Source organism: Lipophrys pholis (assembly GCF_963383615.2).
Source record: "Lipophrys pholis genome assembly, chromosome: 11".
NCBI lineage: Eukaryota > Metazoa > Chordata > Actinopteri > Blenniiformes > Blenniidae > Lipophrys > Lipophrys pholis.
This window is the reverse complement of record NC_137631.1, coordinates 3,208,508-3,236,366: the sequence shown is the minus strand read 5'-3', so window position 1 is coordinate 3,236,366 and position 27,859 is coordinate 3,208,508. Positions and strand designations below refer to the sequence as shown.

General features: G+C 44.9%; 1 protein-coding gene across 1 annotated transcript; it reads left to right on the top strand.

Annotated features, from left to right (window-relative positions):
- Positions 1-665: 665 nt before the first annotated feature.
- On the top strand, positions 666-27,636 carry drd4a (dopamine receptor D4a; the record flags this gene model as incomplete). The annotated part of the gene is given in 5 exon segments (XM_080474935.1): positions 666-708; positions 711-1,000; positions 7,625-7,737; positions 21,069-21,637; positions 27,176-27,636. Coding segments are annotated over 5 exon segments (1,221 nt in total). The 3' UTR covers positions 27,382-27,636.
- Between the last annotated feature and the right edge of the window lie 223 nt (positions 27,637-27,859).

The window sequence follows — 27,859 nt, the reverse complement described above, 5'->3', positions numbered from 1 at the left end:
GGATTTAGTTTGTCAATGTTTTTCAAAGTGTTCAATAAATGTGGGGATACCTTTTAAACTGTTTATTACATTTGTATAGATTTTAAAATCTGATTGAGACATTTGTGGATATTTTTTGAAGTGGTCGGCGCGCTGCGCGCACACGCGTCGTGGCGGGCACGCGCTCCCAGATGGCCAGCCCGTGTCTCCTGCTGGAGCTCAGATCAGGGCTGCTGAAGGACGCCGCGTAAAGCGCAGCAGATAAGCTGCTTTAATCGCTTCATTTGGCCCCGGTGGTCTCCAGCCGGCTGCAGGTGAAGACAGGCGGAGCCGCGGACACCTCCACCCCGCCACACAGTGCCGGAGAGCCGGGGAGGAGACGCGGAGAGTCGGGCAGGGACCCGTCACTTCATCCAACATTTCCGTGCGTCTTTGGAGAAACTTGTCCGTTTTTCATGCGGATGTTTAACGGGCGTGGAGCGGGTCTGTGACTGAGACGGTTTAGGACTTCATGTGTTTAACAGCTGTTTGGATGAATATTTCACCTCACAAAACCTGTGTGCGTCCCACTTGAGCGGACGGCGCTTTGCGTAAAGCGCGCAGGAGCGCACCGGAGCTCCTCGGTCAAGGGGTCAAGGGGACTCCGGGATGAGAGCGCAGTGCCGGGGCCGGTTCCTCCCGGATTCATGAGAGCCGGCTGGCCGCGCTGCTGTGGCTCGGACCGGGACGGACCGACGGAGGAGCAGCCGTGGCGCGCATGGCGAACAACCTGAGCCTGAGCGCGCAGGAGGCGGATGAGGAGGCGGCGGCGGCGGCGGTGGTGGTGGAGGGGCGCAACCTGCCCGCTCTAGTGCTCGGCGTCCTGTTCATCGTGGTGATCATCTGCGGGAACCTGCTGGTGTGTCTGAGCGTGTTCAAGGAGAAGGCGCTGAAGACCACCACCAACTACTTCATCGTCAGTCTGGCGGTGTCGGATCTGATGCTGGCGGTGCTCGTGCTGCCGCTGTTCGTCTACTCAGAGGTGAGATAGCACACCTAGTGCATACCCAGAGCACACCTGATTACATCTCATCACACCTGTTCTCACTTCATCACACCGGTTCACACCTCATCACACCTGATCACTTCTGAGCACACCTGATCACTTCTGATAACACCTCATTACACCTCATCAAACCTGTTCACACTTCATCACACCTGTCCACACTTCATCACATCTGTTCACACCTCTTCACACCTGTTCACATCTGTTCACACTTCATCACACCAGCTCACATCTGTTCACACCTGTTCACACCTGTTCGCACGTCATCACATCTGTTCACACCTCCTCATACCTGTTCACACTTCATCACACCAGTTCACAACTTTTCACACCTCATCACATCTGATCACACCTGTTCACACTTCATCATACCTCATCACACCTCATCACACCTCTTCACACCTCATCACACCTCTTCACACCTCATCACACCTCATCACACCTGTTCACACGTCATCACACCTGTCCACACTTCATCACATCTGTTCACACCTCTTCACACCTGTTCACATCTGTTCACACTTCATCACACCAGCTCACATGTGTTCACACCTCTTCACACCTGTTCACACCTCTTCACATCTGTTCACACCTGTTCACACTTCATCACACCAGTTCACACCTTTTCACACCTCATCACATCTGATCACACCTGTTCACACTCCATCACACCTGTTCACACGTCATCACATCTGTCCACACTTCATCACATCTGTTCACACCTCTTCACACCTGTTCACATCTGTTCACACTTCATCACACCAGCTCACATGTGTTCACACCTCTTCACATCTGTTCACACCTCTTCACACCTGTTCACACCTCTTCACATCGGTTCACACCTGTTCACACTTCATCACACCAGTTCACACCTTTTCACACCTCATCACATCTGATCACACCTGTTCACACCTCCTCATACCTGTTCACACCTCATCACACTTCATCACACCTCATCATACTTCATCACACCTCATCACACCTGTTCACACTCCATCACACCTGTTCACATGGAGGACGCACCCAGTCAGCAGCTCACAGAGCCCAGAGTTGACTCCAGCCTCCTAAACAGATTTATCTGAGGGGAAACCTGAAGCAGGGGAATCATCTCAGCTGTCAGTGATTTTCTGTTTGAATCCAACACAAACAGCTGATTGGAGGAAGAAGTAAGGTCATCAGGCACTGTGTTGTTGGAGACGACACGCTGCCCTGCTCAGTCGAAAACAGTCAGGGAAGGAGACATTAAAAAGTCTTCTGATCCTCAACACAACACACTTTTCCTTATTTGTTCTTCAGAGTGACGCCATTGTCTGGATGATCTGAGGTCTGTCTGGTCAGAGGAAAACAAAAGACAGATAAGACTACAAATCTACTGAAACACCAAAATATAGAATATCAATATCAATAGAATATATAGACCGTTTTGAAAAACAAACTTTTAAAAGTTGATAGAAGATGCATACATTTTCTTTACATTTACAGTGCTCTGTATTTTTTAATCCACTGCGGTCAGACATATGAACAGCGACCCAACTCCCCCCAGTTGAACACCCACCAACACATAGTCACATTATTTTTTACTGCATATATTTATTCTTCTAATTCTCTGTTTACCTTTGTTTTGTGTTTTGTGTTTTGCTCCTGTACACCAAAAGAAATTCCTCATACTGTGGAAATGTAAATTTCTATAGTACCGAGCAATGAAATCTTTCTGATTCTGATTTAAATAATTACATTTTACATTTTTCATTTGGCTGGTTTGGTTTTATTTTTATTTTTTAGTAAATTTTATTTGGTTTTAACCATTTTATTTGATTATTCTTCATTAATCATATAGTTTTTATCTTTTGATTTGACATCCATTACCTAATTTGTCTGTATAACTTGGTATGTATGTATGTATGTATGTATGTATGTATGTATGTATGTATGTATGTATGTATGTATGCATGTATGCATGTATGTAGTTAGTTAAATTGTATTATATTAGTAATAGTGCTGTCAAAAATAACACGTTGATCTAATTAATTGATTTGAAACGTTTAAATCGTAAAGAAAAATGTAACGTAATTAATGCAGTTTTGTTTACTTCCATTTTTAGTTTTTTTTCACTCCCTTACCGGAGCAGCAGCATGTGCAGCGTCTCTGGGCGCAGCACTGTGACTCCAGAGCAGCATAATATGAGTGGAATAATATTAAGGCAGAAAGTTTCAGTTTAAAAAGTTATCTGATGGCTGATTGAGAAAGTGAAAGTCATTAACCTTATTTTGCAGCAAAACAGCAGGTTGCCATGTTGGCTGACCAGTAGCCACCAAACTGCTAAAGCTGGAGGAAAGACTGGTAAAATATTAATTTCTCCTCTTTGTCTCTTTCCCTGGCTCTCCTGTATACTGTGTGTGTGTGTGTGTGTGTGTGTGTGTGTGTGTGTGTGTGTGTGTGTGTGTGTGTGTGTGTGTGTGTGTGTGTGTGTGTGTGTGTGTGTGTGTGTGTGTGTGTGTGTGTGTGTGTCAGAAAGGGGGAGAAGTCAGGCAATGTGGCCTAAAGTGACCTGTCACATGTCTCCTGAGCATCATTCTCAGTCTGCTGCTCATTATTATCCCCACCTTTCACCCCCCCACCCCCAACACACACACACACACACACACACACACACACACACACACACACACACACACACACACACACACACACACACTGACCTTTGATCAACCCCTTGATTGAACTGCCATCATTGTGCAGCCATAGTGTGTCAGTCTTTGTCTCCAGAGTTGAGAGGTTAGAGAGTGTGTACATTCCTCTTCAGACTGGATTCATTCCAGGGGTCACAGAGCAGCCGGGGCCCCTCGCTCACCACCATGTCCCTCACTTCGAGCAGTTTTCATCCTCCTCCTGTCGTTTGGATTTGGTTTTTACTATCTCAGCAAACATGTGATCCAGGACTATCAGCGGACTTTCCAGCTGACGGATCGAGAAGATGGGACGTAGAGCGCAGTGTATTTTGGTAGTAAACAATCACAGCTAACAGTGTGAAATAGTTGGAAAATGTCTCGTGGGCAGAAGTGGAGGAGTGAGGAAGAAGTAGTGAGGAAGAAGTAGTGAGGAAGAAGTAGTGAGGTCGGTGCTCATTGGTAACTGATCTGAAGATTATATATTACAGTATCTAGCCATTAGCCGCGAGCCGGCTAAAGGGGTGGGATTTCTGGTTTCATTAAGCACCAATCAACGAGCAGGGTTTCCTATTCGTCACACTTTTCCTCCTCTCTGGTCAGTGTTAGTTTGGGGCGAAAGCGCCCACAAACACAACTGTTGTAATTGCGTGATGATGTCCAGGTGTTTTGTGCGCCCTCAGATGTGCAGTGTGAAAGCCACCCTACATCAAAATGTCAAAAACGTTGAAATTCCTGCCACCACCAGGTGGTGCTGTGACTGAATGCACTTTAGAATATGGACGTGTTCACGGCAGCGACGTGATGACACACGTGAAGTTTTAGGCAGATTGCAGCAAGTAGAGGGGAGTTACACATCACTTCCTGTTTCATGGCGAAGCATCACATTCATTCATTCATTCATTTTGTTCCACTTATCCTTTTCCCGGTCGCGGGGGTGGCAGTCTCAGCACTGTCACCCAGATCACATCGCACCAATTAAGAACCTTCCTGTAGGTGGTGAGCCCACGGGAAGGTGGCGCCCGGCGTGGGGCACGAACCCTCTACCTAAAGATTGTTAGTCTCATGCTCTACCAACTGAGCTAGCCGGGGGCAAAGCATCACATTTTCACTGAAATCCCATGGCCACGCCCTTTGAGTTTTGAGTAACATATTGATTAGTTTTCATCAGGAAGGCCTGTTGTACATACTCGCCAGACTTCAGGCCTCTAGGATTTGCCCCCTAGAAGGCGCTTGTTTCAAACATTTCACGCATAACACAAGATGGTGGACGTCCTGTTGGGCTTAGAGTTTGGCTGTCAAGGACGTTTTTGTGTGGCTTAACGTGCTGCATATGTCTACAAAATGTCTTGGATGTGGGTGAAACAAGTTAAATGTGTTGCCCATTCTAGATGTTACGAATGTGAAAACAATGTAGGGGGCGCTATGGAGCCATTTCGCCGTGCACGCGCACCATAAAATATAAAATGTTTCATCACTTCTGATGTGTGTGCAAATTTTCACGAAGGTTTGAGCATGTTAATAAGAATAAGAATAAAATATAGATATGGAGAAGGCTCTATCGCCCCATGTTCGGTGTTTGGTTCTGAGCGGGAGGGAAAGAAGGTTTACATCAGAGGAATGGAGGCTGCAGGAGGGAGTCTGGCGGTGGAGCAGGTCTCTGAGGTATGGGGGGGCTTGGTTATGGAGGGCTTTGATAGTCAGGAGGAAGACTTTGAACTGGATTCGTTGTGGGACAGGGAGCCATTGGAGGTTTTGGAGGATAGGAGTGATGTGTTCCCGGGAGTTGGAGCGGGTGGGAAGGCGGGCAGCAGAGTTCTGGATGTACTGGAGTTTATGGAGGACTTTAAAAGATGAGCCGTAGAGAATATCGTAGCGCTCGTCAGTTCGGGATGTGATGAAAGTGTGGATGAGAGTTTTAGCGGCAGGGAAGGAGAATGAGATGCGGAGACGGGCGATGATTTTGAGGTGAAACAAGGCGGTCCAGGTGATCAGGTTGATGTGTTTTTCAAAGGTGAGGGTTGCTGTTGAGAATGATTCCAAGATTACAGATGTGTGGTGATGGCGTAAGGGTGGAGTTGTCGATGGTCAGGGTGAAGCTGTAGGTGTTTTTTGTGAGGGAATTGGGGGCCGATGATTAGTATGTCTGATTGGTCATAGTTCAGTTGTAGAAAGTTGTTTTGCGTCCATGTTTTTATTTCACTGAGGCAGTTGGTCAGCGTGGAGCAGTTTGTTGGTCACGGTGGAGCAGTTTGTTGGTCAGCGTGGAGTTGTTTGTTGGTCAGGGTGGAGCAGTTTGTTGGTCAAGGGTGAAGCAGTTTATTGGTCAGGGTGGAGCAGGTTGTTGGTCAGGGTGAAGCAGTTTATTGGTCAGGGTGGAGCAGGTTGTTGGTCAGGGTGAAGCAGTTTGTTGGTCAGGGTGGAGCAGGTTGTTGGTCAGGGTGGAGCAGTTTGTTGGTCAGGGTGGAGCAGGTTGTTGGTCAGGGTGGAGCAGGTTGTTGAGGTGATGGATTTGCTTGAGATGTAGAGCTGTATGTCGTCGGCGTAGCAGTGGAAGTGGAGACCATGTTCACATATGATATTGCCAAGAGGGAGGATGAACAGAAGGGGGCCAAGCACCGAACCCTGGGGGACGCCTTGCAGCAAAGGAGTGATGGAGGAGGTACAGTGATTGATGTTGATGAACTGATGTCTTGCTGAGAGATATGACCTGTTCAGGCTGTCAAAAATGCATTAACAAAACTCCAAAGTAGTCAATGTGCAATAATACCAGGGAAGACCGTGGAAGCAAGCAGATGTTGAACAGTAGTGGGACCAGGATCGAGCCTGGAGGGACGCCACATATACATTCTTTCGAGTGAAGACCTGCAGTTACCTACGGACACTAAGAAGTTCCTATCTTTTTGAGAGTATTTAACATGTTAATGCTAGTGTTACAAGATTTCCCATTATCACTGCAATTATGTTAAAGGTAGTGTTGAAATGAAGACCACCTGAAGGCCCCCTCGTGCTCATTGCGGCTGCGTGTGCGCAGAGTACGGGGGACATAAAAAATCGTCATCCGCCCCTGTGCGTAGGGTTCCGCCGCAGTCCCACTGCGGTTGATGGCGCAGCCCAAATTTTGTGACCGCGCGACGACTGCGCCAGAGCGACTGGACGTTTGTGTGAGGACGTCCTCCGTCTCCCCGTCTGAACAATCACGATTTAAAAGCAAATAAAGATCCAGAGGCTCAAAACTCCTGAAGTGAAACATGAACTACTTGAGGAAAGGTGGAGAACGCCGGGCAGCAGAAGTGGAGGTAGTTTCTGGATCAAGACCAAGACTTTAAGAGACTGAGACCGAGTCAAGACAAGCTCAGGAAAACGACAGGCCCCGAATACGACAACACGAGTTGAAGGAGATGAATTTTAATGTTCAGAAATAATAAAGACTCTTCTTACCACTGGTGCCTCCTAAAAGCAAGTAATTCTGATGACAAGCAGCTTGATGGTCCGAACGCAGCTCAAGTGTAGATTCTTTCTCTAACGAGCATGAAAACATGTGCTCCATTCATGATCGATTGCTGCAGCTCTGAAACCAGAAGCAACGTGACTTCAGAGGAAAGAAAACAGAACAAAACACGGCTTCAGTCCAGGTTTTTGGTTGTTTTCCCCCTTGGAGCAACAAGAGCATTATCTGGTGCTTCAAAATGGAAAAGCGTCTCTCCAGAGCTGATTGTGTTCTTGAGTCATGCCACAGTGTTGCCCCGAAGCAAGTTTGAGTAGAATATTACCGAAAACATTTTCCACTGAGTTGTTTTAGATGCCATCAGATTACATGTGGTCCATCGGGGCGCCCTCGCATCCAGATTGGAGCCAGCGCTTCAGGTGGTTTCACAGTTGGTACTGGTTGTCCACACGTGAGCCGGACTCACTATGTTTCTGTCTATTCCAGTTCCAGGACGGCGTGTGGACCCTCAGCACCACCGTCTGTGACGCCCTGATGACCATGGACGTGATGCTGTGCACCGCCTCCATCTTCAACCTCTGTGCCATCAGCATCGACAGGTCAGTGGTTTGGCTCGTGGTCATTTGGTGCTTTGCCTTTTTGTAGCTTTTAACATCGGTGCTTCTTCCAACAAGAACACATAAAACAATCAAGGGTGTTCTTCGTTATGCTCCCGACTCCTGGGAATTCATTTCAATCAACCCAAAGCAACAAGAAGACGTGCCTGCAGAGTTTCAATTCAAACATCTGGAGGAAAAAGTCAATGTGACCTTTGGTTGAAACGATTAAAAAGAAATCTAAGTTACCTTGAGACTATACAGCAGCTGCTAACGGGTTGAAAAGAAATCCAGTTTTTTATGTCTTTGAAGGATTATGAGTAGATTACAACGTTATGACCACTTACTATGGAAGTGAATGTTGCTCAAAAGTCAATTTGAAATGTTTTAACAGAAACGGTTTTTCATTTTAAGAATAAACTGCATTTTTTGACTCATAAATTAAAAGTCATCAGTCATCCATTTTAATTTGAAATTATTTAAAATGAAAAAGAAAATTACATTTAAGTTTTTAATTTTCAAAAAATGCTCCAGCAAATAGTGACCAAGATTTATTTTGAAATGTCAAATTTGAAAATTAAAATGCATCGGCAGAAATGCTTTTTCATTTCAAGCTTCTGGCTGCATAGTTTGACTCATAAATAGAATTATTAACGCATCATCCAAACTGCATTTTCACTTTCTTATTCAGGATGCACATTTTGTAACAGAACTCAAAAGAAAACCTAAAGAGGGGATTACTTTTTCACTTTCATGTCATAGCGAGGGAACGCTGCTTGTTCAGTAACCTGCTCACGTACTGTGAGGTAGTGCAGTCACTGAACGTGCGGTGGTCACTGAACGTGCGGTGGTCACTGAACGTACAGTGGTACACAGTTCGGGGCTCCTCCCGACAAGCATTGAACGATTCAGTGAACACGTCTTTTTATTAACCTGATTCTCGTCATTCAGTAACATAAAGAGCTGCTTTGCCCCTCATGTCTTGCTCAAGCTCAGATATGCACAGCGCCCCCTGGCAGTCAGAAGCAGTAGAGCGGCCTCTGACGTCACTCTCCTGCGCCGCTTGGAAACACTAAGTCGAATTGAATTTTGATCCTTTTCTTTTGAGTTCTGCCATAAAATGTGCAACCTGAATAAGGGAATGAAAATGCAGTTTGGATGAACTATGATTAATTTAATTTATGAGTCAGATAATGCAGCTATATCCTTGAAATGAAAAAGCATTTCTGCTCATGCATTTAAATTTTCTAATTTGACAATTCTAAATGAATTTTGGTCACTATTTGTGTCTTTTGAAAATTAAATCTTAATCATCATTTTCTCTTTCATTTTCATTAAGTCACAGAATAAGCAGTATTGTCAAAGAAAATTAAAATACAGTTTCAATGATTGATTAGTAATTTTTATTTATGAGTCAAGAAATGCAGTTTAATCTGAAACTGAAGAAGCATTTCTGTTACTACATTCCAAATAGATTTTTGAGCCACATTCGCTTCAATACACTTACTAAGAAACATACATATTCAGTTTACATCAACCATTATTGATTAACGCCAACGCAATCACCAACTTCTAAAGCACAATACGATAAAATGGATGGATATTGACCCTTGAATCATCATCATCATCACTTCAAGAAATTTTTAACACCTCTAATTAATTACATGAGAACTTATAATCATTTTGATATGTTTAAGGCATTTTGCTGCATCAAATTAATTAGTAATGAGTATGTCTACAGTTGACAAGGATTTATTAGGAGGTATTTAGTATTTATGAAACATGAACATGATTTCACGTGTCACAATCTGACAAGACAAACAAAACAAACCATGAGAGCTGAGAATCTGTTTTATTGTTCCAGTCAGGTCCAAATGACCCAGATTAAAGGTTTGAAATGATTCTAAACAGAAGGTCCGATTTGACCTGTGCCCTGTCAGATTAAAGAGGATCTACCAGGATCTTAATCTGCTCGGCAGGAATCAAGAGGATCTCTCTGTTTCTAACAACATATACAGTAAAAACCTCTGATGTAGGGACGCCCAAAGATCCAAGGGCAAGTGTCCCCCGAAGACAGGTGTCCTCTCTTTGGAGGGACGGGTTGATGTCGAACGAACCAAACACCAAGTATGTTATGGTTATTTAAAAGTATATAACTGAACCAATACAAAGATGTGTATATATATATATATATATATATATATATATATATATATATATATATATATATATATATATATATATATATATATATATATATATATATATATATATATATATATATATACATATACAAACCAATACAACCAATACAAAGATGTGTGTATATATATATATATTGTGGTCACAGTGTACGTACAGTATGTAATAATGAAATTGTCTATATTTTTGCAAGATCATACAGTTAGTCCTGAAAATGACTACAATCTCAACATCAAGTGAATTTTAATGAAACATTCTGGTGCAAAATATAATGAAATGTCAAAATAAAAACTTGTATAAATCCTCTATAACCTCTTTGCTTGGTGGGACCAGATTGGAGCCGCTTGGTTGGTTTTGGCCCCCGGGCCTTATGTTCTCTGCTGGAAAGGGAAAGTCAAACTTTCGTGTGCTCAGAGTACGCGTGACGTCAAAATCGTCGTCCGCCCTGTGCGCTAGGCTCCGACCCTCTGCGGTCGACCGACCCTCCAACCGTCTGCGCAGCCCAAATTTAAGGCCCCTTCATGCCTTGTGCATTGTCCGTCTGCAGACTGTGCTCAGGTCGCAGGTGTGCTACACGATTGCATCCATACTACACTCTGGGTACACTCACTTCCTTTACGTTCCATAACGTCACATAACGATCGTGAAACTATCTCCACTTCTGCTGCCCGGCGTTCTCCACCTTTCCTCATATAGTTCATGTTTCACTTCAGGGGTTCTGAGCCTCTGGTTCTTTATTTGCTTTTAAATTGTGATTGTTCAGACGGGGAGACGGAGGATGTCCGCACACAGGCGCCCAGTAGCTCTGGAGCATGCACAGTCGGCGTATACAGGTCACACAGTTTGGACTGCGCGGTCGACCGCAGTGTGCCGCAGCGGACCCTGCGCAAAGGGGCGGATGACGATCTTGACGTTACGAGTATTCTCTGCAGCCGCAGCCGCAATAAGCATGAAAGGGCCGTGAGGAGGAGGAGTTTTACAGAGCAGCACGGTGCACGGTGCTTCAGATCTCAAAAGTAATCTCCTGACACCACAACGCCTGAATATTCCAATAATCGGGTCCAGCCCAGGTATTTTGGCCGTTTCAGTGGCGCGCGGCTTGAAATCTTCCAGGAAAACTTGTCCGTTGTCCTCGTCAGGCAGGTTGTCGCTCATTAAGGTGTGTTAACAGTTAAATGTGTGTCCGTGCACAGTGACGTGTCCAGTACAGGGTGTCGCTCTGACCAGGTCCGCTCCCCAGAGGTTCTAATGTAAACACATTTATCAAGAATACTCTCCGTTCTTAGAGTTAATTATATCGTCAGCATAAGACACAAAACTAAATACCATCAATTCAAAGTCCTCCGAAGAAAAGAGCTGCAAAGGAGTTCATTACATTCCTGCTGTCAGACACATCCTCTGAGGAACAAGAACACAGAGGTCAATCCAATAGCTGCTGAGATATTTCACTAGAAATACCAACATCCTGTGTGGAGGAAAAGTCAGTTCGGTTGGATTCATCCTCTGGGGAGTTTGATATCTGGGTCAAATGTTATGAGCCTTTTTTCAGCAGTGGAAATACAGTTGAAATAATGTCTGCCTACGGTGGTGGGAGAAGGAAGACATTGGGATATTTTATAAAGGAAAAAACTAAAATAAAGCCTCTGGTGGCAGGAAAAGAAAGGAAGAGTCACCAAAGTCACTGGGATTCATCCTGTGGGAGTCAAAGATATCTGTGTCACATCATGTGAGCTTTGTTCCACAGTTGTCCTCATACTTTACTGAATGTCTCAATATCGCAGGTGGATGTCTCACTGTAGTGAGCAGGTAACAGGTGGATGTTTCACTGTAGTGGGCAGGTGGGTGTCTCACTGTAATGAGCAGGTAGCAGGTGGATGTTTCACTGTAGTGAGCAGGTGGATGTTTCACTGTAGTGGGCAGGTAGCAGGCAGATGTCTCGTTGTAGTGGGCAGGTAGCAGGGGGATGTCTCACTGTAGTGGGCCGGTAGCAAGTGGATGTTTCACTGTAGTGAGAGGTGGATGTTTCACTGTAGTGAGCAGGTGGATGTCTCACTGTAGTGGGCAGGTAGCAGGTGGATGTTTCACTGTAGTGAGCAGGTAGCAGGTGGATGTCTCACTGCAGTGAGCAGGTGGATGTCTCACTGTAGTGAGCAGATAGAAGGTGGATGTTTCACAGTAGTGAGCAGGTGGATGTCTCACTGTAGTGAGCAGGTAGCAGGTGGATGTCTCACTGTAGTGGGCAGGTAGCAGGTGGCTGTCTCACTGTAGTGAGCAGGTAGCAGGTGGATGTTTCACTGTAGTGAGCAGGTGGATGTTTCACTGTAGTGAGCAGGTGGATGTCTCACTGCAGTGGGCAGGTAGCAGGTGGATGTTTCACTGTAGTGAGCAGGTGGATGTCTCACTGCAGTGGGCAGGTAGCAGGTGGATGTTTCACTGTAGTGAGCAGGTAGCAGGTGGATGTCTCACTGTAGTGAGCAGGTAGCAGGTGGATGTTTCACTGTAGTGAGCAGGTGGATGTCTCACTGCAGTGGGCAGGTAGCAGGTGGATGTTTCACTGTAGTGAGCAGGTATCAGGTGGATGTCTCACTGTAGTGAGCAGGTGGATGTCTCACTGTAGTGGGCAGGTAGCAGGTGGATGTTTCACTGTAGTGAGCAGGTAGCAGGTGGATGTCTCACTGTAGTGGGCAGGTAGCAGGTGGATGTCTCACTGTAGTGAGCAGATAGCAGGTGGGTGTCTCACTGTAGTGAGCAGGTGGATGTCTCACTGTCCTGAGCAGGTGGATGTTTCACTGTAGTGAGCAGGCGGATGTCTCACTGTAGTGGGCAGGCGGATGTCTCACTGTAGTGGGCAGGTGGATGAAGATCCCCAGGATGAAGGAAATGTGCAGTTGATTATAGGCAGCAGGTCAAAGTAGAAGCTTAACCAACAGACTGGAGTCGTTTTAACGTCGGAGTCATTCAGGCGGATTCATCAACGCTGAGCGATGATTCAGCAACACCGTCACATCTCCGCCCGAATGTCTGCCTCCGTTTACACTGATATGGAATTATGACCACAGCCTCTAAGTGTGTTTCCCTTAAAAGCCCCAGAAGAAGAGGAATCGGAGTGAAATGGACCATTTAAAGCCCCAGATGAAGGATGTGTCTGCAGCGGAGAACTGCCAGCTTCACTCGCCACTCCTTAGTTTTACTCAATGAGATTATCTGAAGCCTGGGCGGATGTTGAGGGATGAGAAGAGCCAGGCGGCTTCCAGCTCCACAAAATGCCATTCCATCAGAGAGCGCCGGGCCTGGTGACGCTAACGCAGACTGATGGTGACGAGCCCGAGCTTTCTAAAAGTTTAACTGGACGACAGAACCTGAATAATTGAGAGGAAGGTGGTCAGAGGATCTGCTGATGTTTACACACTGGAGGGGAGTCTTCTGCTCTCTGATGGTTTTCATCTGATTCATCCACGGAGGACTGATTTCAGAAGCCCTGGAGGTCAAAGCATGGCTCAGTCTGTTGACAGGAAGTCCAAACAGGAGAGTGAAACACCCCGAGATGATTGACTAAACTGTAACTGGTGAGCAGGAATGAGGAACTTCCTGGTTTAGTTTGACCGGCGGCAACAAGAAGCAGCTGGAACGTGGACTTTTTCCTTCATTTTACCTTTGAAACCGACGGGCTGCAGGTCGCTTTGCTTCGCTTTTAAGAGATTTTAACAAACAAAATGTCCCAAAACAAGAAATTATAAAAATCTGACAATGATTGAAAAAAAAAATATTCATACATCAGCAAGTAAATTAAAGGTTAGTCCTCATATTTTTACTCATCATTTAGAAAAGTGGTGTCAGTATCTGTAATACATTCCATTTAAATATTTTCTTCTTGCTTAATGTTGAATCTCAGATCTTCAGGGTCTCGTTTGTGTTCATGTATCACAGTGTCACGTTTCCTACAGGAGAACGTTCTGGACCTGGACTCTTCTACTATGAAGCCTCACTGTTTGGCATCGTCTTGCGTCGTTCAGGGAGCCTTTTTATGACTGAAAAACTAAATTCTGCTCCTTTTGCCCAAATAAGATTTGTCTGGAGACTTTTAAAACGAGGATAACGCAGCTTAGAGTAGAACGTTCTAGCCACATATACCAAATATTTCCATATGTCCGCGGGCGGGGAGCGGGCTCTGTCCGGCCGGCTCAGCTCGGATACCGATCAGCTGGTTAGTTTAGCATTCTCACGTCTGACGTCCCCACGGGCCGAAGTGTTGCAGAGAAAAGGCAGAGAAGAGTGATAAAGTGTGAATCTAGTGACGACGGCTCAGGATAAATCAACCTTCACAGTGAACCTGCCACCGATGGTCCTTTTCACTCTGAAAACCAAAAGTCTGAATAACTTTAACCTTTCTAGGTTAGAAGTTAGTTCTTACTCTAGAAGTTTGTGAAATAAATTTTCAAATAAATGCGACTTATAGTCCAGTGCGACTTATATGTGTTTTTTAACTCTTCATGACACTTTTGTTGACTGGAGCGACACTGGAACGACTTATAGTCCGGAAAATACGGTACTAAAACTGTATCTCATAGGGATGTCCCGATCCGATCGGTAGATATCGAATCAGGGCCCATATTGGTGATTTGTGAGTGATCGGGGATCGACAAATCCAGCCAATCACCCCGCCGATCTAAAAAAAAATAAATAAAAAGAACGCGGTCCACAACGTCCCCTAATAACCACAACGATCAGGGACTAGAAGCTCCGGTCGAGCTGCAGAAGCTAGAAGCAGGCGGAGTGGGGCAATAGACCTATAAAACTAGAGTTACATATAGTGGTTTGTGTGTTTATGTGCAGAAGTCTACTTCTAAATTTCTATGTGGTCTGTCTTCTTCTGCTTTTTTATTGTGTTTGGTGAGTCACAGCACCCCTAAAGGCCTGGCATGTGTACTACATGCCCTGAAGCCTCGTGTTGAGCCGTGTTCATAGTGAGGTGTGGACGGTTTGTTGGGAGAAGGCCAGGGAGGACAAAGATTGTTTTTTCGTCGTGTGGATGTACCCTGAGTTTACAACAACAACTAAAGAGAAAGAGAAGAATTTTGATTCAATAAGTGAGTTTTACAATAATTTCTAGCTAAACAAAGCTTCTGCCAATAGTGCTTTTAGCTTCAGACATCTTAGTCGCTCCAAAAATAGACTATTGAGTATATTTGCAATAGCAATGTGAGTATCGGATCGGGAAAGTATCGGTATCGGCCGATACTCAATTCTGAAAAATCGGATCGGTATCGGGGGCAAAAAAGTGTGAACGGGACATCCCTAGTATCTCATATTGTTAAATTTCATTAGAATGTGGTTTAATATGTTTTTGATACTTTTTTTCTCAAAACACCAAAACCAGACCCTCACCACTCATTTCCAACCTGCAGTTTCCTAAATCGATCAAACCAAAGTCCATATGTGTACAATCAAACTGGATTCTGGATCCATCAAACTGTTCATGTTTCCTAACTGACGCCATCGTAGGAAACCTGCCGCAAGGGATTCTGGGATATCAAAGATGGCGTCGCGGCAGCGCCGGCCAGAATATCAACATTTGACCGATTCAGCCTAAAAACAAAACCAACTTTCAGAGTCTTCCAGCCGCAGGACTAGCCTGAAATGTTGTGAAAATGATCATTGATTGTTTTTCCCAACGAGAATCGAGATGTTGTGAGATCCGGTGAACCAGCGGGATCTTATGACACGATGCCTCGGGATTATCAGGAGTTTCCCTGATGCTAAGACGTCAACAGACCCGGGATGATCTGTGAAATTTAAATGCTGAAAATACATGTTTGTCTGAGTGTGATGAGGAAGTTCTTTCAGGAAGGTTTTGACAACATGTGAGAGACGTACGTCAACAACTAAAACTGGATCCTAAAGGGTTTCATTTTTCCCGCGTGGATCCTGGTGGAGGAACGTCAACCTCTGTGAATTGCCCAGTCTGAATCTTTGCTCTATAAATACATTTCTTTGTTTTTACCAACCATATTTCTTCTCCTGCACGTCAGTCCATCCTAAAGGAGCCAGAGCCCAGACAAACCGTGTGTTCGTCTTCCCTCACATTAATATTACCGTTCTGGAGCCCCTGGAGCTCTCGGCACATCTTCACCACACAGAACCGATCAGGCGTCACAGTTAAAACCAATGGAATCTACACACTGAGTGCAAATATATCACTCGTGCAGATATTAGTGCCGGGTTACAGTACAATTACCCGGAAAATATTATGTGACCAGTAGCAATTCCTCACATTGTCGCCTGCAAAAATTCCATAATTAATTCAAAAACTGTTTAATTTTGATTTTGTCGCTGCTGCAGTAAACATTTATTTTACCACCAACAACTCATGATGTGTTCAAGAGGTTTTTTTCCATAAAATGTGTGGCTCTAATATTCACCTTGGCAGGTGTGAACAGTGACTTGCTGATCACATTTAAAGGCTTTCAAACACTCGGCGGGTTGGAAAGCTGTGGCTCCAGATTGGGGGTCGGGCCGGTCCGAACGTCTCTGGGAAGCGAGGCTGAAGACGAACTGAGGCTGGCAGAGGAGAGGAAGATGGTGTGTGTAATCACACACTCCTGTCCTGCAGCAGATGTCGTTGCTCTGGATTGACAGGCTGGAGACCAGCTTCCCTGCTTCGTGCTGAGAAGAGGAAAGTCAAGCGCCGAGGGGAATCGCAGCAGGAGACGGTGTTGAAGTCGGCGTCTCACACAGGCTTTGGTTTGTTTTGTTTCCGTCCGGGAAGCCTTGATTGTCTTTGCAGGTTCGATTTGTTTGCGGCTCTTTCGGCTCCATGAAGCTTTATTAAAGTCCCTCTTGTCATACTTTTACTTATTTATTATTTGAACTTGCTTTTATACTATTTGCACTCTTGATTCATGCTCTAAAGCGCTCGGCGTCTCCTGGCTAAAAAGATAAAAAAATCCTGAAGCTATTAATAACGACAAAAAAGAAAAACAATTGAATGCAGTGAAAAAAGGAGAAAAGTCTCTGATAACGATGCCAGTACTGGCTATCTGGTCTGATACTGCAAGGAGTACTCATAAAAACCCCTGACCTAAACCTATCTAGCGTCATTTATAATAAACATATTTTTAATTTTACATTTTTTAATATATTGTGATTTTTAAATCTATATGAATGCGAGTGTGATTAAAAAAGAGAAGCAACAAAATATAATGTCATTTTAGACGCATCTCTCTTATAAGTGACTCTATTTTTAGAAGGAGGCCCGCCGGAGACTCCTGTGGTCGTTGGGGGCGACCTGGTGACCCGGGCACCGTGTTGGTGACCCCCGCCTCCAGTACGCATAGTGCAGTGTGTAGATACACTCTGTGTACTGTCCTCTGTGTACTGCAGACGCAGTAGTTGACTGGAGGTGTTGGAGGTGTGTGTCCCGTCGACACAGAGGCTGTGTGGTTTTCGCACATCGTTTGTATACGAGTTACGAATTAGACTTAAAGGGATTAAGTAATTTGATACTCGTATCGGTACTCGGTATCGGCAAGTAGCTAAAGGTGAGCACTCGTATTTCAACTTGACCTTTAATAAAGTGGTATTGTGCACCCCTAGTAAAATGATAAAAAAAATAAATAAATTGGGAATTATAGCTAAAACGTTTGATAATGGTAAAACAGCCAAATGTTTAAAAGAGTAGGGTTAGATGGAGCTGCTAAAAGGCTGACGTTCCAGAAAAAAGAAAAAGTAAAGAAAGAAAAAAAAAAGAGAAAATCAATCAAATGGCTGCAACATGAGACTTTTGCTGTAAGTTGGGTTCCTCAACACCGACGTGGAGTTCGCTGAAGTTTTGACCTTTTACTGTTTCCCAACACCGCCGCAGTCCGAAGACCTTTCCTCCTGCGGCGGCGTCTTCGCTGCGCCTCCCAGCCGCGACTGTCAGGAGAGACCGAATTAGCCCCTGATGGGACTCGGGTGATGTCACCTCCCTCCTCAGTACCTCCTCAGTACCTCCGAGTACCGATACGAGTACTTATGGAATGCCACAGAGCTTGATTTATACTCCATATGAAAACGATATGTGAAGGCGATGCGCTGCCGTGAACCTCCTCACCGCACGTGAACCAGTCATAGCATGTAGCATTTAGCATTTAGCATGTAGCACAGCTCGGCGTAAAATCCTCCTGATCCACTGAGCTGTTAAACTACTGCTGGTCTCTGGTGATGAAGTTGCTGGTGATGAAGTTGCTGGTGTTGTACAAACTCTTTCTGCTCTTGATATTTTGTCAGAACATCATTTACAGTCTGTCTTACTTTTGTGATTTTCATTAATATTAGAGAATCTCCAAACTGTGGACGTCGCTCGTCTCTCGTCTCCCTGCTGCTTGACGTCGCTGACGGATGATGTCTCGTAATACTCCTCGAGTTGTATCGGGGATCTTTATCGGAGTATGAGTACTCCGTGCAGTTTCGGACGTGACAGCTCTCCTTAACAATAAGACTTCTTCTGTACAGAAACTCAGAAGAACAAAGTCACAACTCTCTTTTGAAGTGGACACAGTTAAACGTTATAAACGTTAAAATAGGAATTTCTGGGGCCCAAATCACAGTTGTTTTTTTTTATATTTGAACGGAGCATTTCTGTGGATTTATAAATCACCTGATAGTGTGCCTAACCAGTATTAATGGATGAATTACTGTGTTGTGGCGTCTGTAAATGCTGAGTCAAGATCTTTTAATGCCATTAGTTCCACCTTCCATTGTCCTGTAGACATACAGTCATGTGAAGAAATTAGGACAACCGCATTAAATGTTGAGTTCTTTATCAAGAAATGTTCACGTTTTGATGTCTAATCTTGTTTTTAATTTAACCACCGAAAAAGAAATTGATTTAAATGCAGGTGAACAACAAAGATATACTTTGTTTTACTCATTAAACAAACGATATCAACAAAAATGCAGATTCTAACTGAGGAAAAACTCAAGATAGTGGAATGGACGGTTTTAAATTGTTTTGAGATTTTTTCAATCAGTTCTTTGGATCTCTGTGGTGTTTCCTCTCACTTCAGCGGTCAGCACACCACACTACATTTAAATCAGTTTCAATAAGACCAGCCTCCTTAAAAATGCTCAAATCATCACACGATACAACTGGATGTGATTTTAGCCATTTTAGGCGGGAATCAATGTGGGAGGGGGGGGGGGTCCCAGGGGCGTAGGCAGGATCCGAAGAGGGGGGCTGAAGCAGACATGCCATGTTTTGAGGATGAAATTTGTGGTGAGCAGTAGCGAGTTCTGCAGAGCCGAAGCTGCGGCGGCTGCTCAACGCCCCCAAAAGACAACGACTCTTAGGCCCCGTTTACACGACAACGAATCAGAGTGTATCCGCAAAACTTTCTTTACTTTTGGGGGGTCCGTTTACACGACACCAGTTTGCGGATGCACTGTATCCGCAAAGTTTTTAATCCGGCACCCAAGGTGGAAAGATTCACACTGCAAATCCCTCCTGCAGAGACTGATGGAGGCTACAGAGCCTGTTACTGCGCATGCTCATCTCTCCCCCTCCCTCCTGCTCATTCAGTTGTAAACAAACATGGCGGCGGCGTAGTGGTACGACCCGCGGTCCATATTCTAGTTTTATCGTCCAGATCAGTAGTTTAATAGGTGAGACTCTCCCCTGATATCATCCGATGCCTCATCAGTCCATGCGGATGTCGGGTTCTCTCCATTTTCTCTGGACACGTCTGTGTAGTTTCATTACAAAATCAAGCAACAGCGCCCTCCAGTGGCCCGGCATACTAACTACATCATTGTCTCTGTGTCCGCTGCTGCAGTGTAAACGCCCCCACTTTTTTTTTGCGGATTAGGTGTTGTCGTTGTCGTTGTCGTTGTCGTGTAAACAGGGTCTTAGATTGCCAGGAGATGAATTCTGAGCATTTTTGGGGCTCGTTTTACATTCATTGTTGTAACTCATATGAAGTAAAATTTTAACTGTTACACGGTACTTTTGGTGTACTTTGAGAGCTTTGCAGTACTTTATATGATTACTTAGAATTTATATAATGTGACAATGTGATTAGTAATAGGTCTGGATTGTCATTAAATATATAAGCCATTCATTTGAAATCTACATTTTTGTGATTTGCACACTTTCCTGCTGCCTCGGTGTGATGAACATAAAGAGTTCTGAAATGTCAGTTTGCATGGCAACACCGGTCCTGCACCTTAGAGAGCAGTGGAGCCTCCAATGTTTCTCCCGTCGGAGACGTTTGACCCATTTAGGTATAATAGTCGCAGGATTGAACGTCATTGGTTTCTTTTTCAGGCCTAAACAGTGGAGGTCAATGCACATCGACATCAAATTGGCATCCAATATTTTGTGTATGCAGACTATTGAACTGAAAAGCAAAGCAAACATGCGTGTAATACGTTAGGTGTGTGCCAGGTTTATTCCTCCATAAGAACCTCTTAGTGTCTCTTTTCACCTTCACCTCACTGGTGGATTTTCTTTGCTGCCGTGACCCAGATTTGCACAGACCTGTGGGGTTTACTTTAATCTGGTCTCTCAGGCTGTCCAGGTCCTGTAATGTTACGTGTGAAACCACTGAGCACTAACACAGTGTGTGATGACGCTCACAACATGGATAAAACATCCAACAGCTGAAACTGATAACATGTTAATGAAAAAAATAAAAATAACATGGAAATAACATGCCTGATGGATGGATGAAAGGAAGCAACAGCTAAAATGGCTCTCGGGCTGCCTTTTCTTTGTTTTGAAGGTTTAAACATGTTTTGTGGCTCCAAACAAAGGACATTTGGCAGAAAAGGCTCCTTTGTTAATACATTTTGCAGATTAAACTGAATTTACTTTGATTTGATGACTGTAGAAATGTCAGGAAATGAGACTGAGTGAGAACTTCGACTTTTTAGTTTGAGTCAGGTTAATCATTTTAATATGACTGTGACTTTTATGTGTGATGGTGAACCGCTGTGATCACCAGTATATTGGGTCAAAGTTCTATTTCACTGAGAACTACACATTAGATTCTGTCTTCCTCAGCCAGATTCACAGGATACCCTTCACCAGCATCTATAGTAGCATAACAGTCGTATTTCTGTGTTGCTGACGTTGTGAGTTTCACCTGTTGCAGGTTTATCGCCGTGTCCATCCCCCTCAACTACAACAGGAAGCACGTGGACATGCGGCAGACGGTGCTGCTTTCCGCCACGTGGATCCTGGCTCTGGCCGTGGCCTCGCCCATCATGTTCGGCATCAACAACGTTCCAGGCCGCGATCCCACCGAGTGCAAACTGGAGAACGGCGACTATGTGCTCTACTCGTCCATGTGCTCCTTCTTCATCCCCTGTCCCATCATGGTGATGCTGTACTGCGGAATGTTCCGGGGCCTGCGGCGCTGGGAGGAGGCGCGCAAGGCCAAGCTGAAGAGCAGCATCCAGGCCTGCCGCAAGCTGCAGGAGGCCGCCGCCTCGCTGCCCCCGCTGGCCTCGCTGCCGCCGCCGCTGCCGCCCATCATCGAGCGGGAGCCCACGGAGACGCCCGACGAGCCGTCCGCCTTCCCATCGTCGGAGTTCAAGGACAGACCCGTGCCCACCGTGAGCTTCTCCGAGATCAAGTTCAACCCCGACCCCCGCAGGAAGAAGACGGCCAAGATCAACAGCCGGGAGCGCAAAGCCATGAAGGTGCTGCCTGTCGTCGTGGGTGAGTTCACTCCAAAACCACTACTTGTTGCTTTTGTGAGCAGGGGGGATAAATAAATGGTAAATGGACTTCACTTATATAGCGCCTCACGGCTGTGTGAGCGGCCCCAAAGCTCTTTACATAGCTCATCACATTCACCCATTCACACTCTCACTCACACACCAGGGGGGATAATTCATTGATAATTCACATGCCCATACAATACTAGGCAGCTTATAGATATAAGCTCCCTGGTAACCTCCCAAATTGTAGAAGCCGACAGATGACTCTGTTAGTGTCTGAGTATTTAGCGTCAAGCATATTTGAGCCTTTCGGGTACAATGAGTACGTTTGAAGTAATTCCATGTTTGCTCATCAGGTGGCAACAGTGAGTCCAGTGGTGTTATCTTCAGGAAGCTTCCATCAGCCAGTTGGCTTTTTAATTGGTCATCATTGTCTTAATGTTTTACACATGTGGGTCAAAACTTGCTTTCAAGCCGTCTTGTTGGTCTACAGCAGTCGTCACCAACCTTTTTCAAGCAAAGATCACTTTTCATGTCAGACAAATGGCAAAGATCTACCATCCACTTCAGCCTCACTTTACAACTTTTATATTCTAAAATTTAGAAATACAGAAATCAATCCATGCCTCATGCTGTATTGTTTTACTGCCAAACACATTTGACAACTGACATGTAAATTAATAGCACAGTAGTGAAATATATTTACAGATATTAGCCATTGTAGTTTATATTGCTGAGCTGAAGCATCAAATCAAGTTAGGAATGATCCACCACTCGCAGTATTTGAAAGTGTCTCCACATTTGGGAAGTATGTTTCTTTCTAATTCTCAGCTGAGAAATCCACAGACGGAGTGTGTTCAGCGGCAGTGTGTTTTTCCTTTTAAACTTCTAATTGGATGAACATAAGTTTGTGCATGTTACAATACAGTGCTCAAAGCCGGGCCGCCGGCTGGTACCCGACCATGGATCACACCCAATCCTGACGGTGTGCAGAACAGTTATGTTGTTTAGTCTTTAGTGCAGAAAAGGTGGAGGAGCTCTGCTCGACAATCCTCCAGGAAACAAGCAGAGATTGGAGGCAGAGGGACAGATTTGCAGGAAAACTCTGGTCGGTGTAAAGATTACTGACTTTTAACTGGCCAAAGATCGACGGGTTGAAGACCACTGCTCCAGTGGCTTCATTCCTGCTTCGGCTGTGAGTCCTTGGTTCAGATCCGGGATGAGCCCTCGTTTTTTGGGCAGTGGGGGTCTAGAGGAAGTAGAAGCAGGTTTGGTGGTTTACTGTTTTGAATCACACTTCTGACAGACTACCACTCCACTGACATGTATAGTTAAGGTTAACTATGAATAGGATGGTTAACTTGTAATTTTACCAATTGAATCAATAAAATATCTTGTCCTTCATTTTCTAAGAGAGTCTTATCTAAATTTAAAAAGTGTAAAAATAAGAAAGAATACATTACCTGGAATTTCATCAGAGGAATTGTTGTTGCTAATTTGTCCGCTGGATATTTCAGTTTTTTTGTAAGAAGTGCATAAAAGGTTTTCAAGATTTCTTCATATTCTTTGCACTAAAACTGAAGTGAAACTACTTGTCAGAAATGAAACGATACCAAGCGATAATTTTACAAGTTCAATACAATGGAGATCATTTAGCTGTACTGGGCCTGGAGCTGAACTCAGTTTGACAGGTCTTATTTACACCACCGTGTGGTACAAAGTGGCATTACAAGTCTGAACAGGCTACTTGACTAGCTTTTTAATTTCAACAGATTTTCTGCAGCCGTGATTTTTTTTTTTTTTTTTATTAAAAACAAAAGCCTCATATTAAGTATAATTTAGGAAGAAGCTTGTGGACATAAATTCAGTTACAATCTGCATATCCTGAATGTTGATTTTGGAATACATTTGTAATATATTGTGCGGCGTTACTTCACACTTAATTTAATATTTTTCAGGTGTTCAGACCATTCTTCATTAAACAGGGCCACTCCTTTAACCCAAAACATTTCGAACTTGAAACCAGAGCAGCTTCACCTCACTGTGTTCACGCCATCACTTCTTTGATCAAACTGAGTGAATAGGTTCTGATTGATGGCTCACATTGTCCCGTTTACATGGAGCGGATTGGTGCGCAGGTCTGTTCGCACCAAGAATCTCCTCTCATTCAGTCCGGGGCTCATTCCCATGACGCTCAGCTTGTCTTGGTGACTCCAGAGAGACGAGTCCTGCACAGAGCTGACCTTCAGAAAACATACTTATGCAGAGGTGAGGCTGAAAATAGGTTGAATCCATAGCTGGACGGGTCTGGACACCTTACGGGTTGATTCCTCCGTCCCTGTGAGAGAAGGAAGGACGTGGAGGATGTGATGGAAACAATGTTCAGTTCGAGCTGCTTGTCTTCTCCGTCATGAAGATGAACTGATCCGTTACATCGGGGGTCTCCAAGGGAAGCTGACCCCGGCAACAAATTCACTTTTTTTTCTCAAAATATGTCTCATTATTTCAGATATTGTATATTAATAAAACCTTTTTCTTCATTCCTAAATATTAAACTTAAGCTGCTTAATTTTAAGTTCTTCAGTTTTTTCATCTTCTTTGTGAGAATCCTCCGCTCTTTTAATTATAATTTTTTACTGACTTGACTTTTAAAGTGCAGAAGAAATTATTATTTACAAAAACAAATCAAGCAAATTGAATCACATTTTTGACACCAGACGGAGAGGAGGGGGCTGCAAGGGGCTGCAGGGGGCTGCAGGGGGCTGCAGGGGGCTGCAGGGGGCTGCAGGGGGCTGCAGGGGGCTGCAGGGGGCTTGCCATTTGTGATGGGACGCTGGTTACGATTAAGAAGCTTTAATCACTCAGTCGAGAGATGACGTTCCCTGTGATGAGCAGAACTGAGCAGAGGTGGAGATACAAAGACGAGAGAGAGGCGGTTTATCCCTCGACCTCCCAAAGCCAGCGACTCGAATCTCTACAAAGCCTAAATGTTCTGGATCTGATCCCAGCTAAAGGCCCGACACAATGCCTGAACGTCACGGCTGCAGGACAGCAGTCACCGGAGAATCAAGATGAAATCTTTGGTCTTGGCTCTAAAGCCGTGGTTCTACGTCGCACTGTGAGACCGGTTCAAGGACGTCATGATCTCGTGACCAGAAGTGACCTGCAATCAATATCGGACCGTGTCAGATGTTTGTGTCGATCGTAGCTGCTGCTGCAGCCTGTTACACGTCGTGTGTTTTGTAAAATACTGGTAGAGGCTAACAAGTACTCGCTTCAAGCTCCTTGTGGCAGCACGGTTTGGCGTCTCTTTTCGAGGATTTCTCTCCAAACGTTATTCTTGCACAACGCTGTTGACTCACGTCGTTGTCGGCTGCGATTCAGCGTGATTCTTTTCAACGGTGCAATCTGCACACAGTGTCGTGGTCCGGGGTTTATTAGATTGGTGTCGCACCGTGGAGCTGTGAACTTATAAGATTGTTGGAACAGCAAAGTCTGTAGGAGCTTTGATGTGTGAAGGCAGGTTAAACGTGGACGGATGAGCGGTCCATCACAGGACAAACACAAACCGTCACCGACTGACCTCAAACTCTGGACCAGTCTTCATTTTGTACCGCTGCATCATGATACGGTCACAAATGGGACATGCTTTGCTTTGACGAGGAACCAGATTACAGCCACAGAATCGGTTTCATGCACAAACTTAATCACCTCCACGAGCGCGAGGACATCAAACGGCCTTCACAAGCTTGAGTTTGAGCTGGTTCGTTATCGGAGCAGTTGATCTGTACTTGACATTCCTGCTCTGCTGTTCCGGTCGGCATTGCAGTGAGCAGCGGCACGATAATGAGCGATCAGAGGCACCTGAAGGCCTCGCTGCAGCCGCTCCATCACAGGCTCTGACACCCGTCAGGACGGGCACGCCTAATAATAGCAGCCAGCCCCGGGCCTAATGCATGCAAGCACTTCCCTTTAGCACACTGCAGCTAATCCTCCCAGCTACTTAATGTGAAATCCAATTATTACGTAAGGCCTCACACACGTTCCAGCGTGCTGCTAATTCTCATGGTTCGGTTTGACAGACTCCCTGGCAGAGCGCAGAAGAAATACAAATACTTCAGTAAATGTTGGCAGCAGAGTTCAACGTACAGAAGGACGGTTTCCGCCGGCTGGTTGGTGTCAACAGAGGCGAAGGAAAACCCAAATTAAACTTGGTTACAATTAAAGTGACTTTGATTAAAAACAATACTAATTAAAAAAAAAAAAAAAAAAAGTAATTTCGAAATACTTTCTCAAAGAGCCGCATCGTACACATGTGGGCTTAAAGACAAACTCCCTCTCACACAAACACCAAATGACATCAAATGAGAGTCCATCACACACAAACACCCACCAGTAGAGGCACACTCGGGCCTTGTTCACACGAACCCGGGTATTTACAAAACGGTGATATGTCGCTTGTATTTCCACATGAACGCAGCTACGAGTCGCCACAAACAATGATTTCTGAAAACTCCGCCCACGGTGGAGATTTTGAAAAACTCTTGTGTCTCTGTTTGCATCTAAAAAAAGGGGGAGACGGAAATTTACGTCACAATATGTGGCGAAGCGTCGTCTGCGTGTTCACAGTTTGAACGCTGTGGTGAAACTGATCCGGTGAACGCTGCTTGTTCTTGTGCTTTATTTGTTTTATATTCAGGAGGAGCTCCGCTTCTTTATCAGTCCAAACAAAGGAACTGTTTCACTGAAAGGACAGGAAATAACTTGCACATTCGTGAGGTCAGGGTTTTTTTTTTCCAGGATTCTGATTGGCTATTATGGCTTCATGCTTCTCGTTACACTGCCCCCTTACAGGTTTGGCTGCTCATAGCAGCTCTGAATCAGGCGGCTATGAGGGTCTGTGTAAATTAATTTTTTTTTGTAAACGAAGAGGGGGAAATATACATTTTTGTAAATAACCTGTACATGTAAATGTGGCCTCAGTATCTCCCTGTCTTAAAGGGACACACACTCTTAACCAAAGGAAAGGAGCTGCCCCTCCTCTTTCTCTCTCATTTTACATCAATGAAGGGCAAATTTAGTTTGGGCTTAAAGTTTTATGGAAAAGATTAAACTGAGTGACGCACTCACAAAACCCTTATTGAACACCCTCTCATTGGTGCACTGATGGTTCAGAGGCTGCAGTCGAGGTTTTGACTCCCAGCCGGGTCACTTTTCTTTTCTTTTAAATTTTTTGATGTGATGTAACCCAGTTGATGGATCGGAGAGCCACACATCGACAAGCAAAGAGCTGCATGCGGCATGCGAGCCGCGGTTTGGCCACCCCTGGTCTCGTGTGACGACATAAAGACATTTTCCCATCAGGTTGAAGCAGAGAAACAAAACCCTGACAGATCTTTATAAAGCCGGTCGGGTCAAGAGAAACACAAACTGATGAAGCCACTCGGATTACGGGCGAAATGTCTTCCAACACTCGGCATGAAGTCCAGCAGCCCTGAGAATTCTCTTGTCTTAGATTCTTCTTCTTCTGTTGAAGGTGCCTTCCTGTTCTGCTGGACGCCGTTCTTCGTCCTCCACACGATGCGAGCCCGCTGCGAGGACTGCTACGTGCCGCCGGCCCTGATGAGCGTGGTGACGTGGCTCGGCTACTTCAACAGCGCCCTCAACCCCGTCATCTACACCGTCTTCAACACGGAGTTCAGGAACTTCTTCAAGAAGTTCCTCAACAGCTGTTGCACCTGAAACGCCTGCCGGACGACACTGCCACATGGACGGTTTGGAGACCCCCCCCCCCCTCCGGCTGACCGTCTCGGCTCGGTGAGCGTTGCCATGGTTTCGAGGTTTTCACTTTTCTACATTCAGCGACATGACTTTGTTCGAGCCTCGTGTTTCCTGTGAAGAAGCTTCAGTCTGAGGAACAGTTCATATGAAACGTCTCCACACCACACAATTGTTTTATATGGTGAAGGTCATCTTTTCAAAATAAAGGTTTGCATCAAAGATTCAGACTTGTGAGAAGACGTTTGTTCGCTTGGTGTCGAAGGCCTGAAGGCAGAAGCAGGATCCAGCGCATCACTGTTAATTGTGTTCAGGCACTTCTGTGGACCAACTGGCACAGGTTTATTCACACGTTCACTCCAGTCAGTAGTTTATACCATAATACGACCCTGTAAAGACACATTTTAGTTCACTGTCCACATACAGTATAGACCGGTTTCAT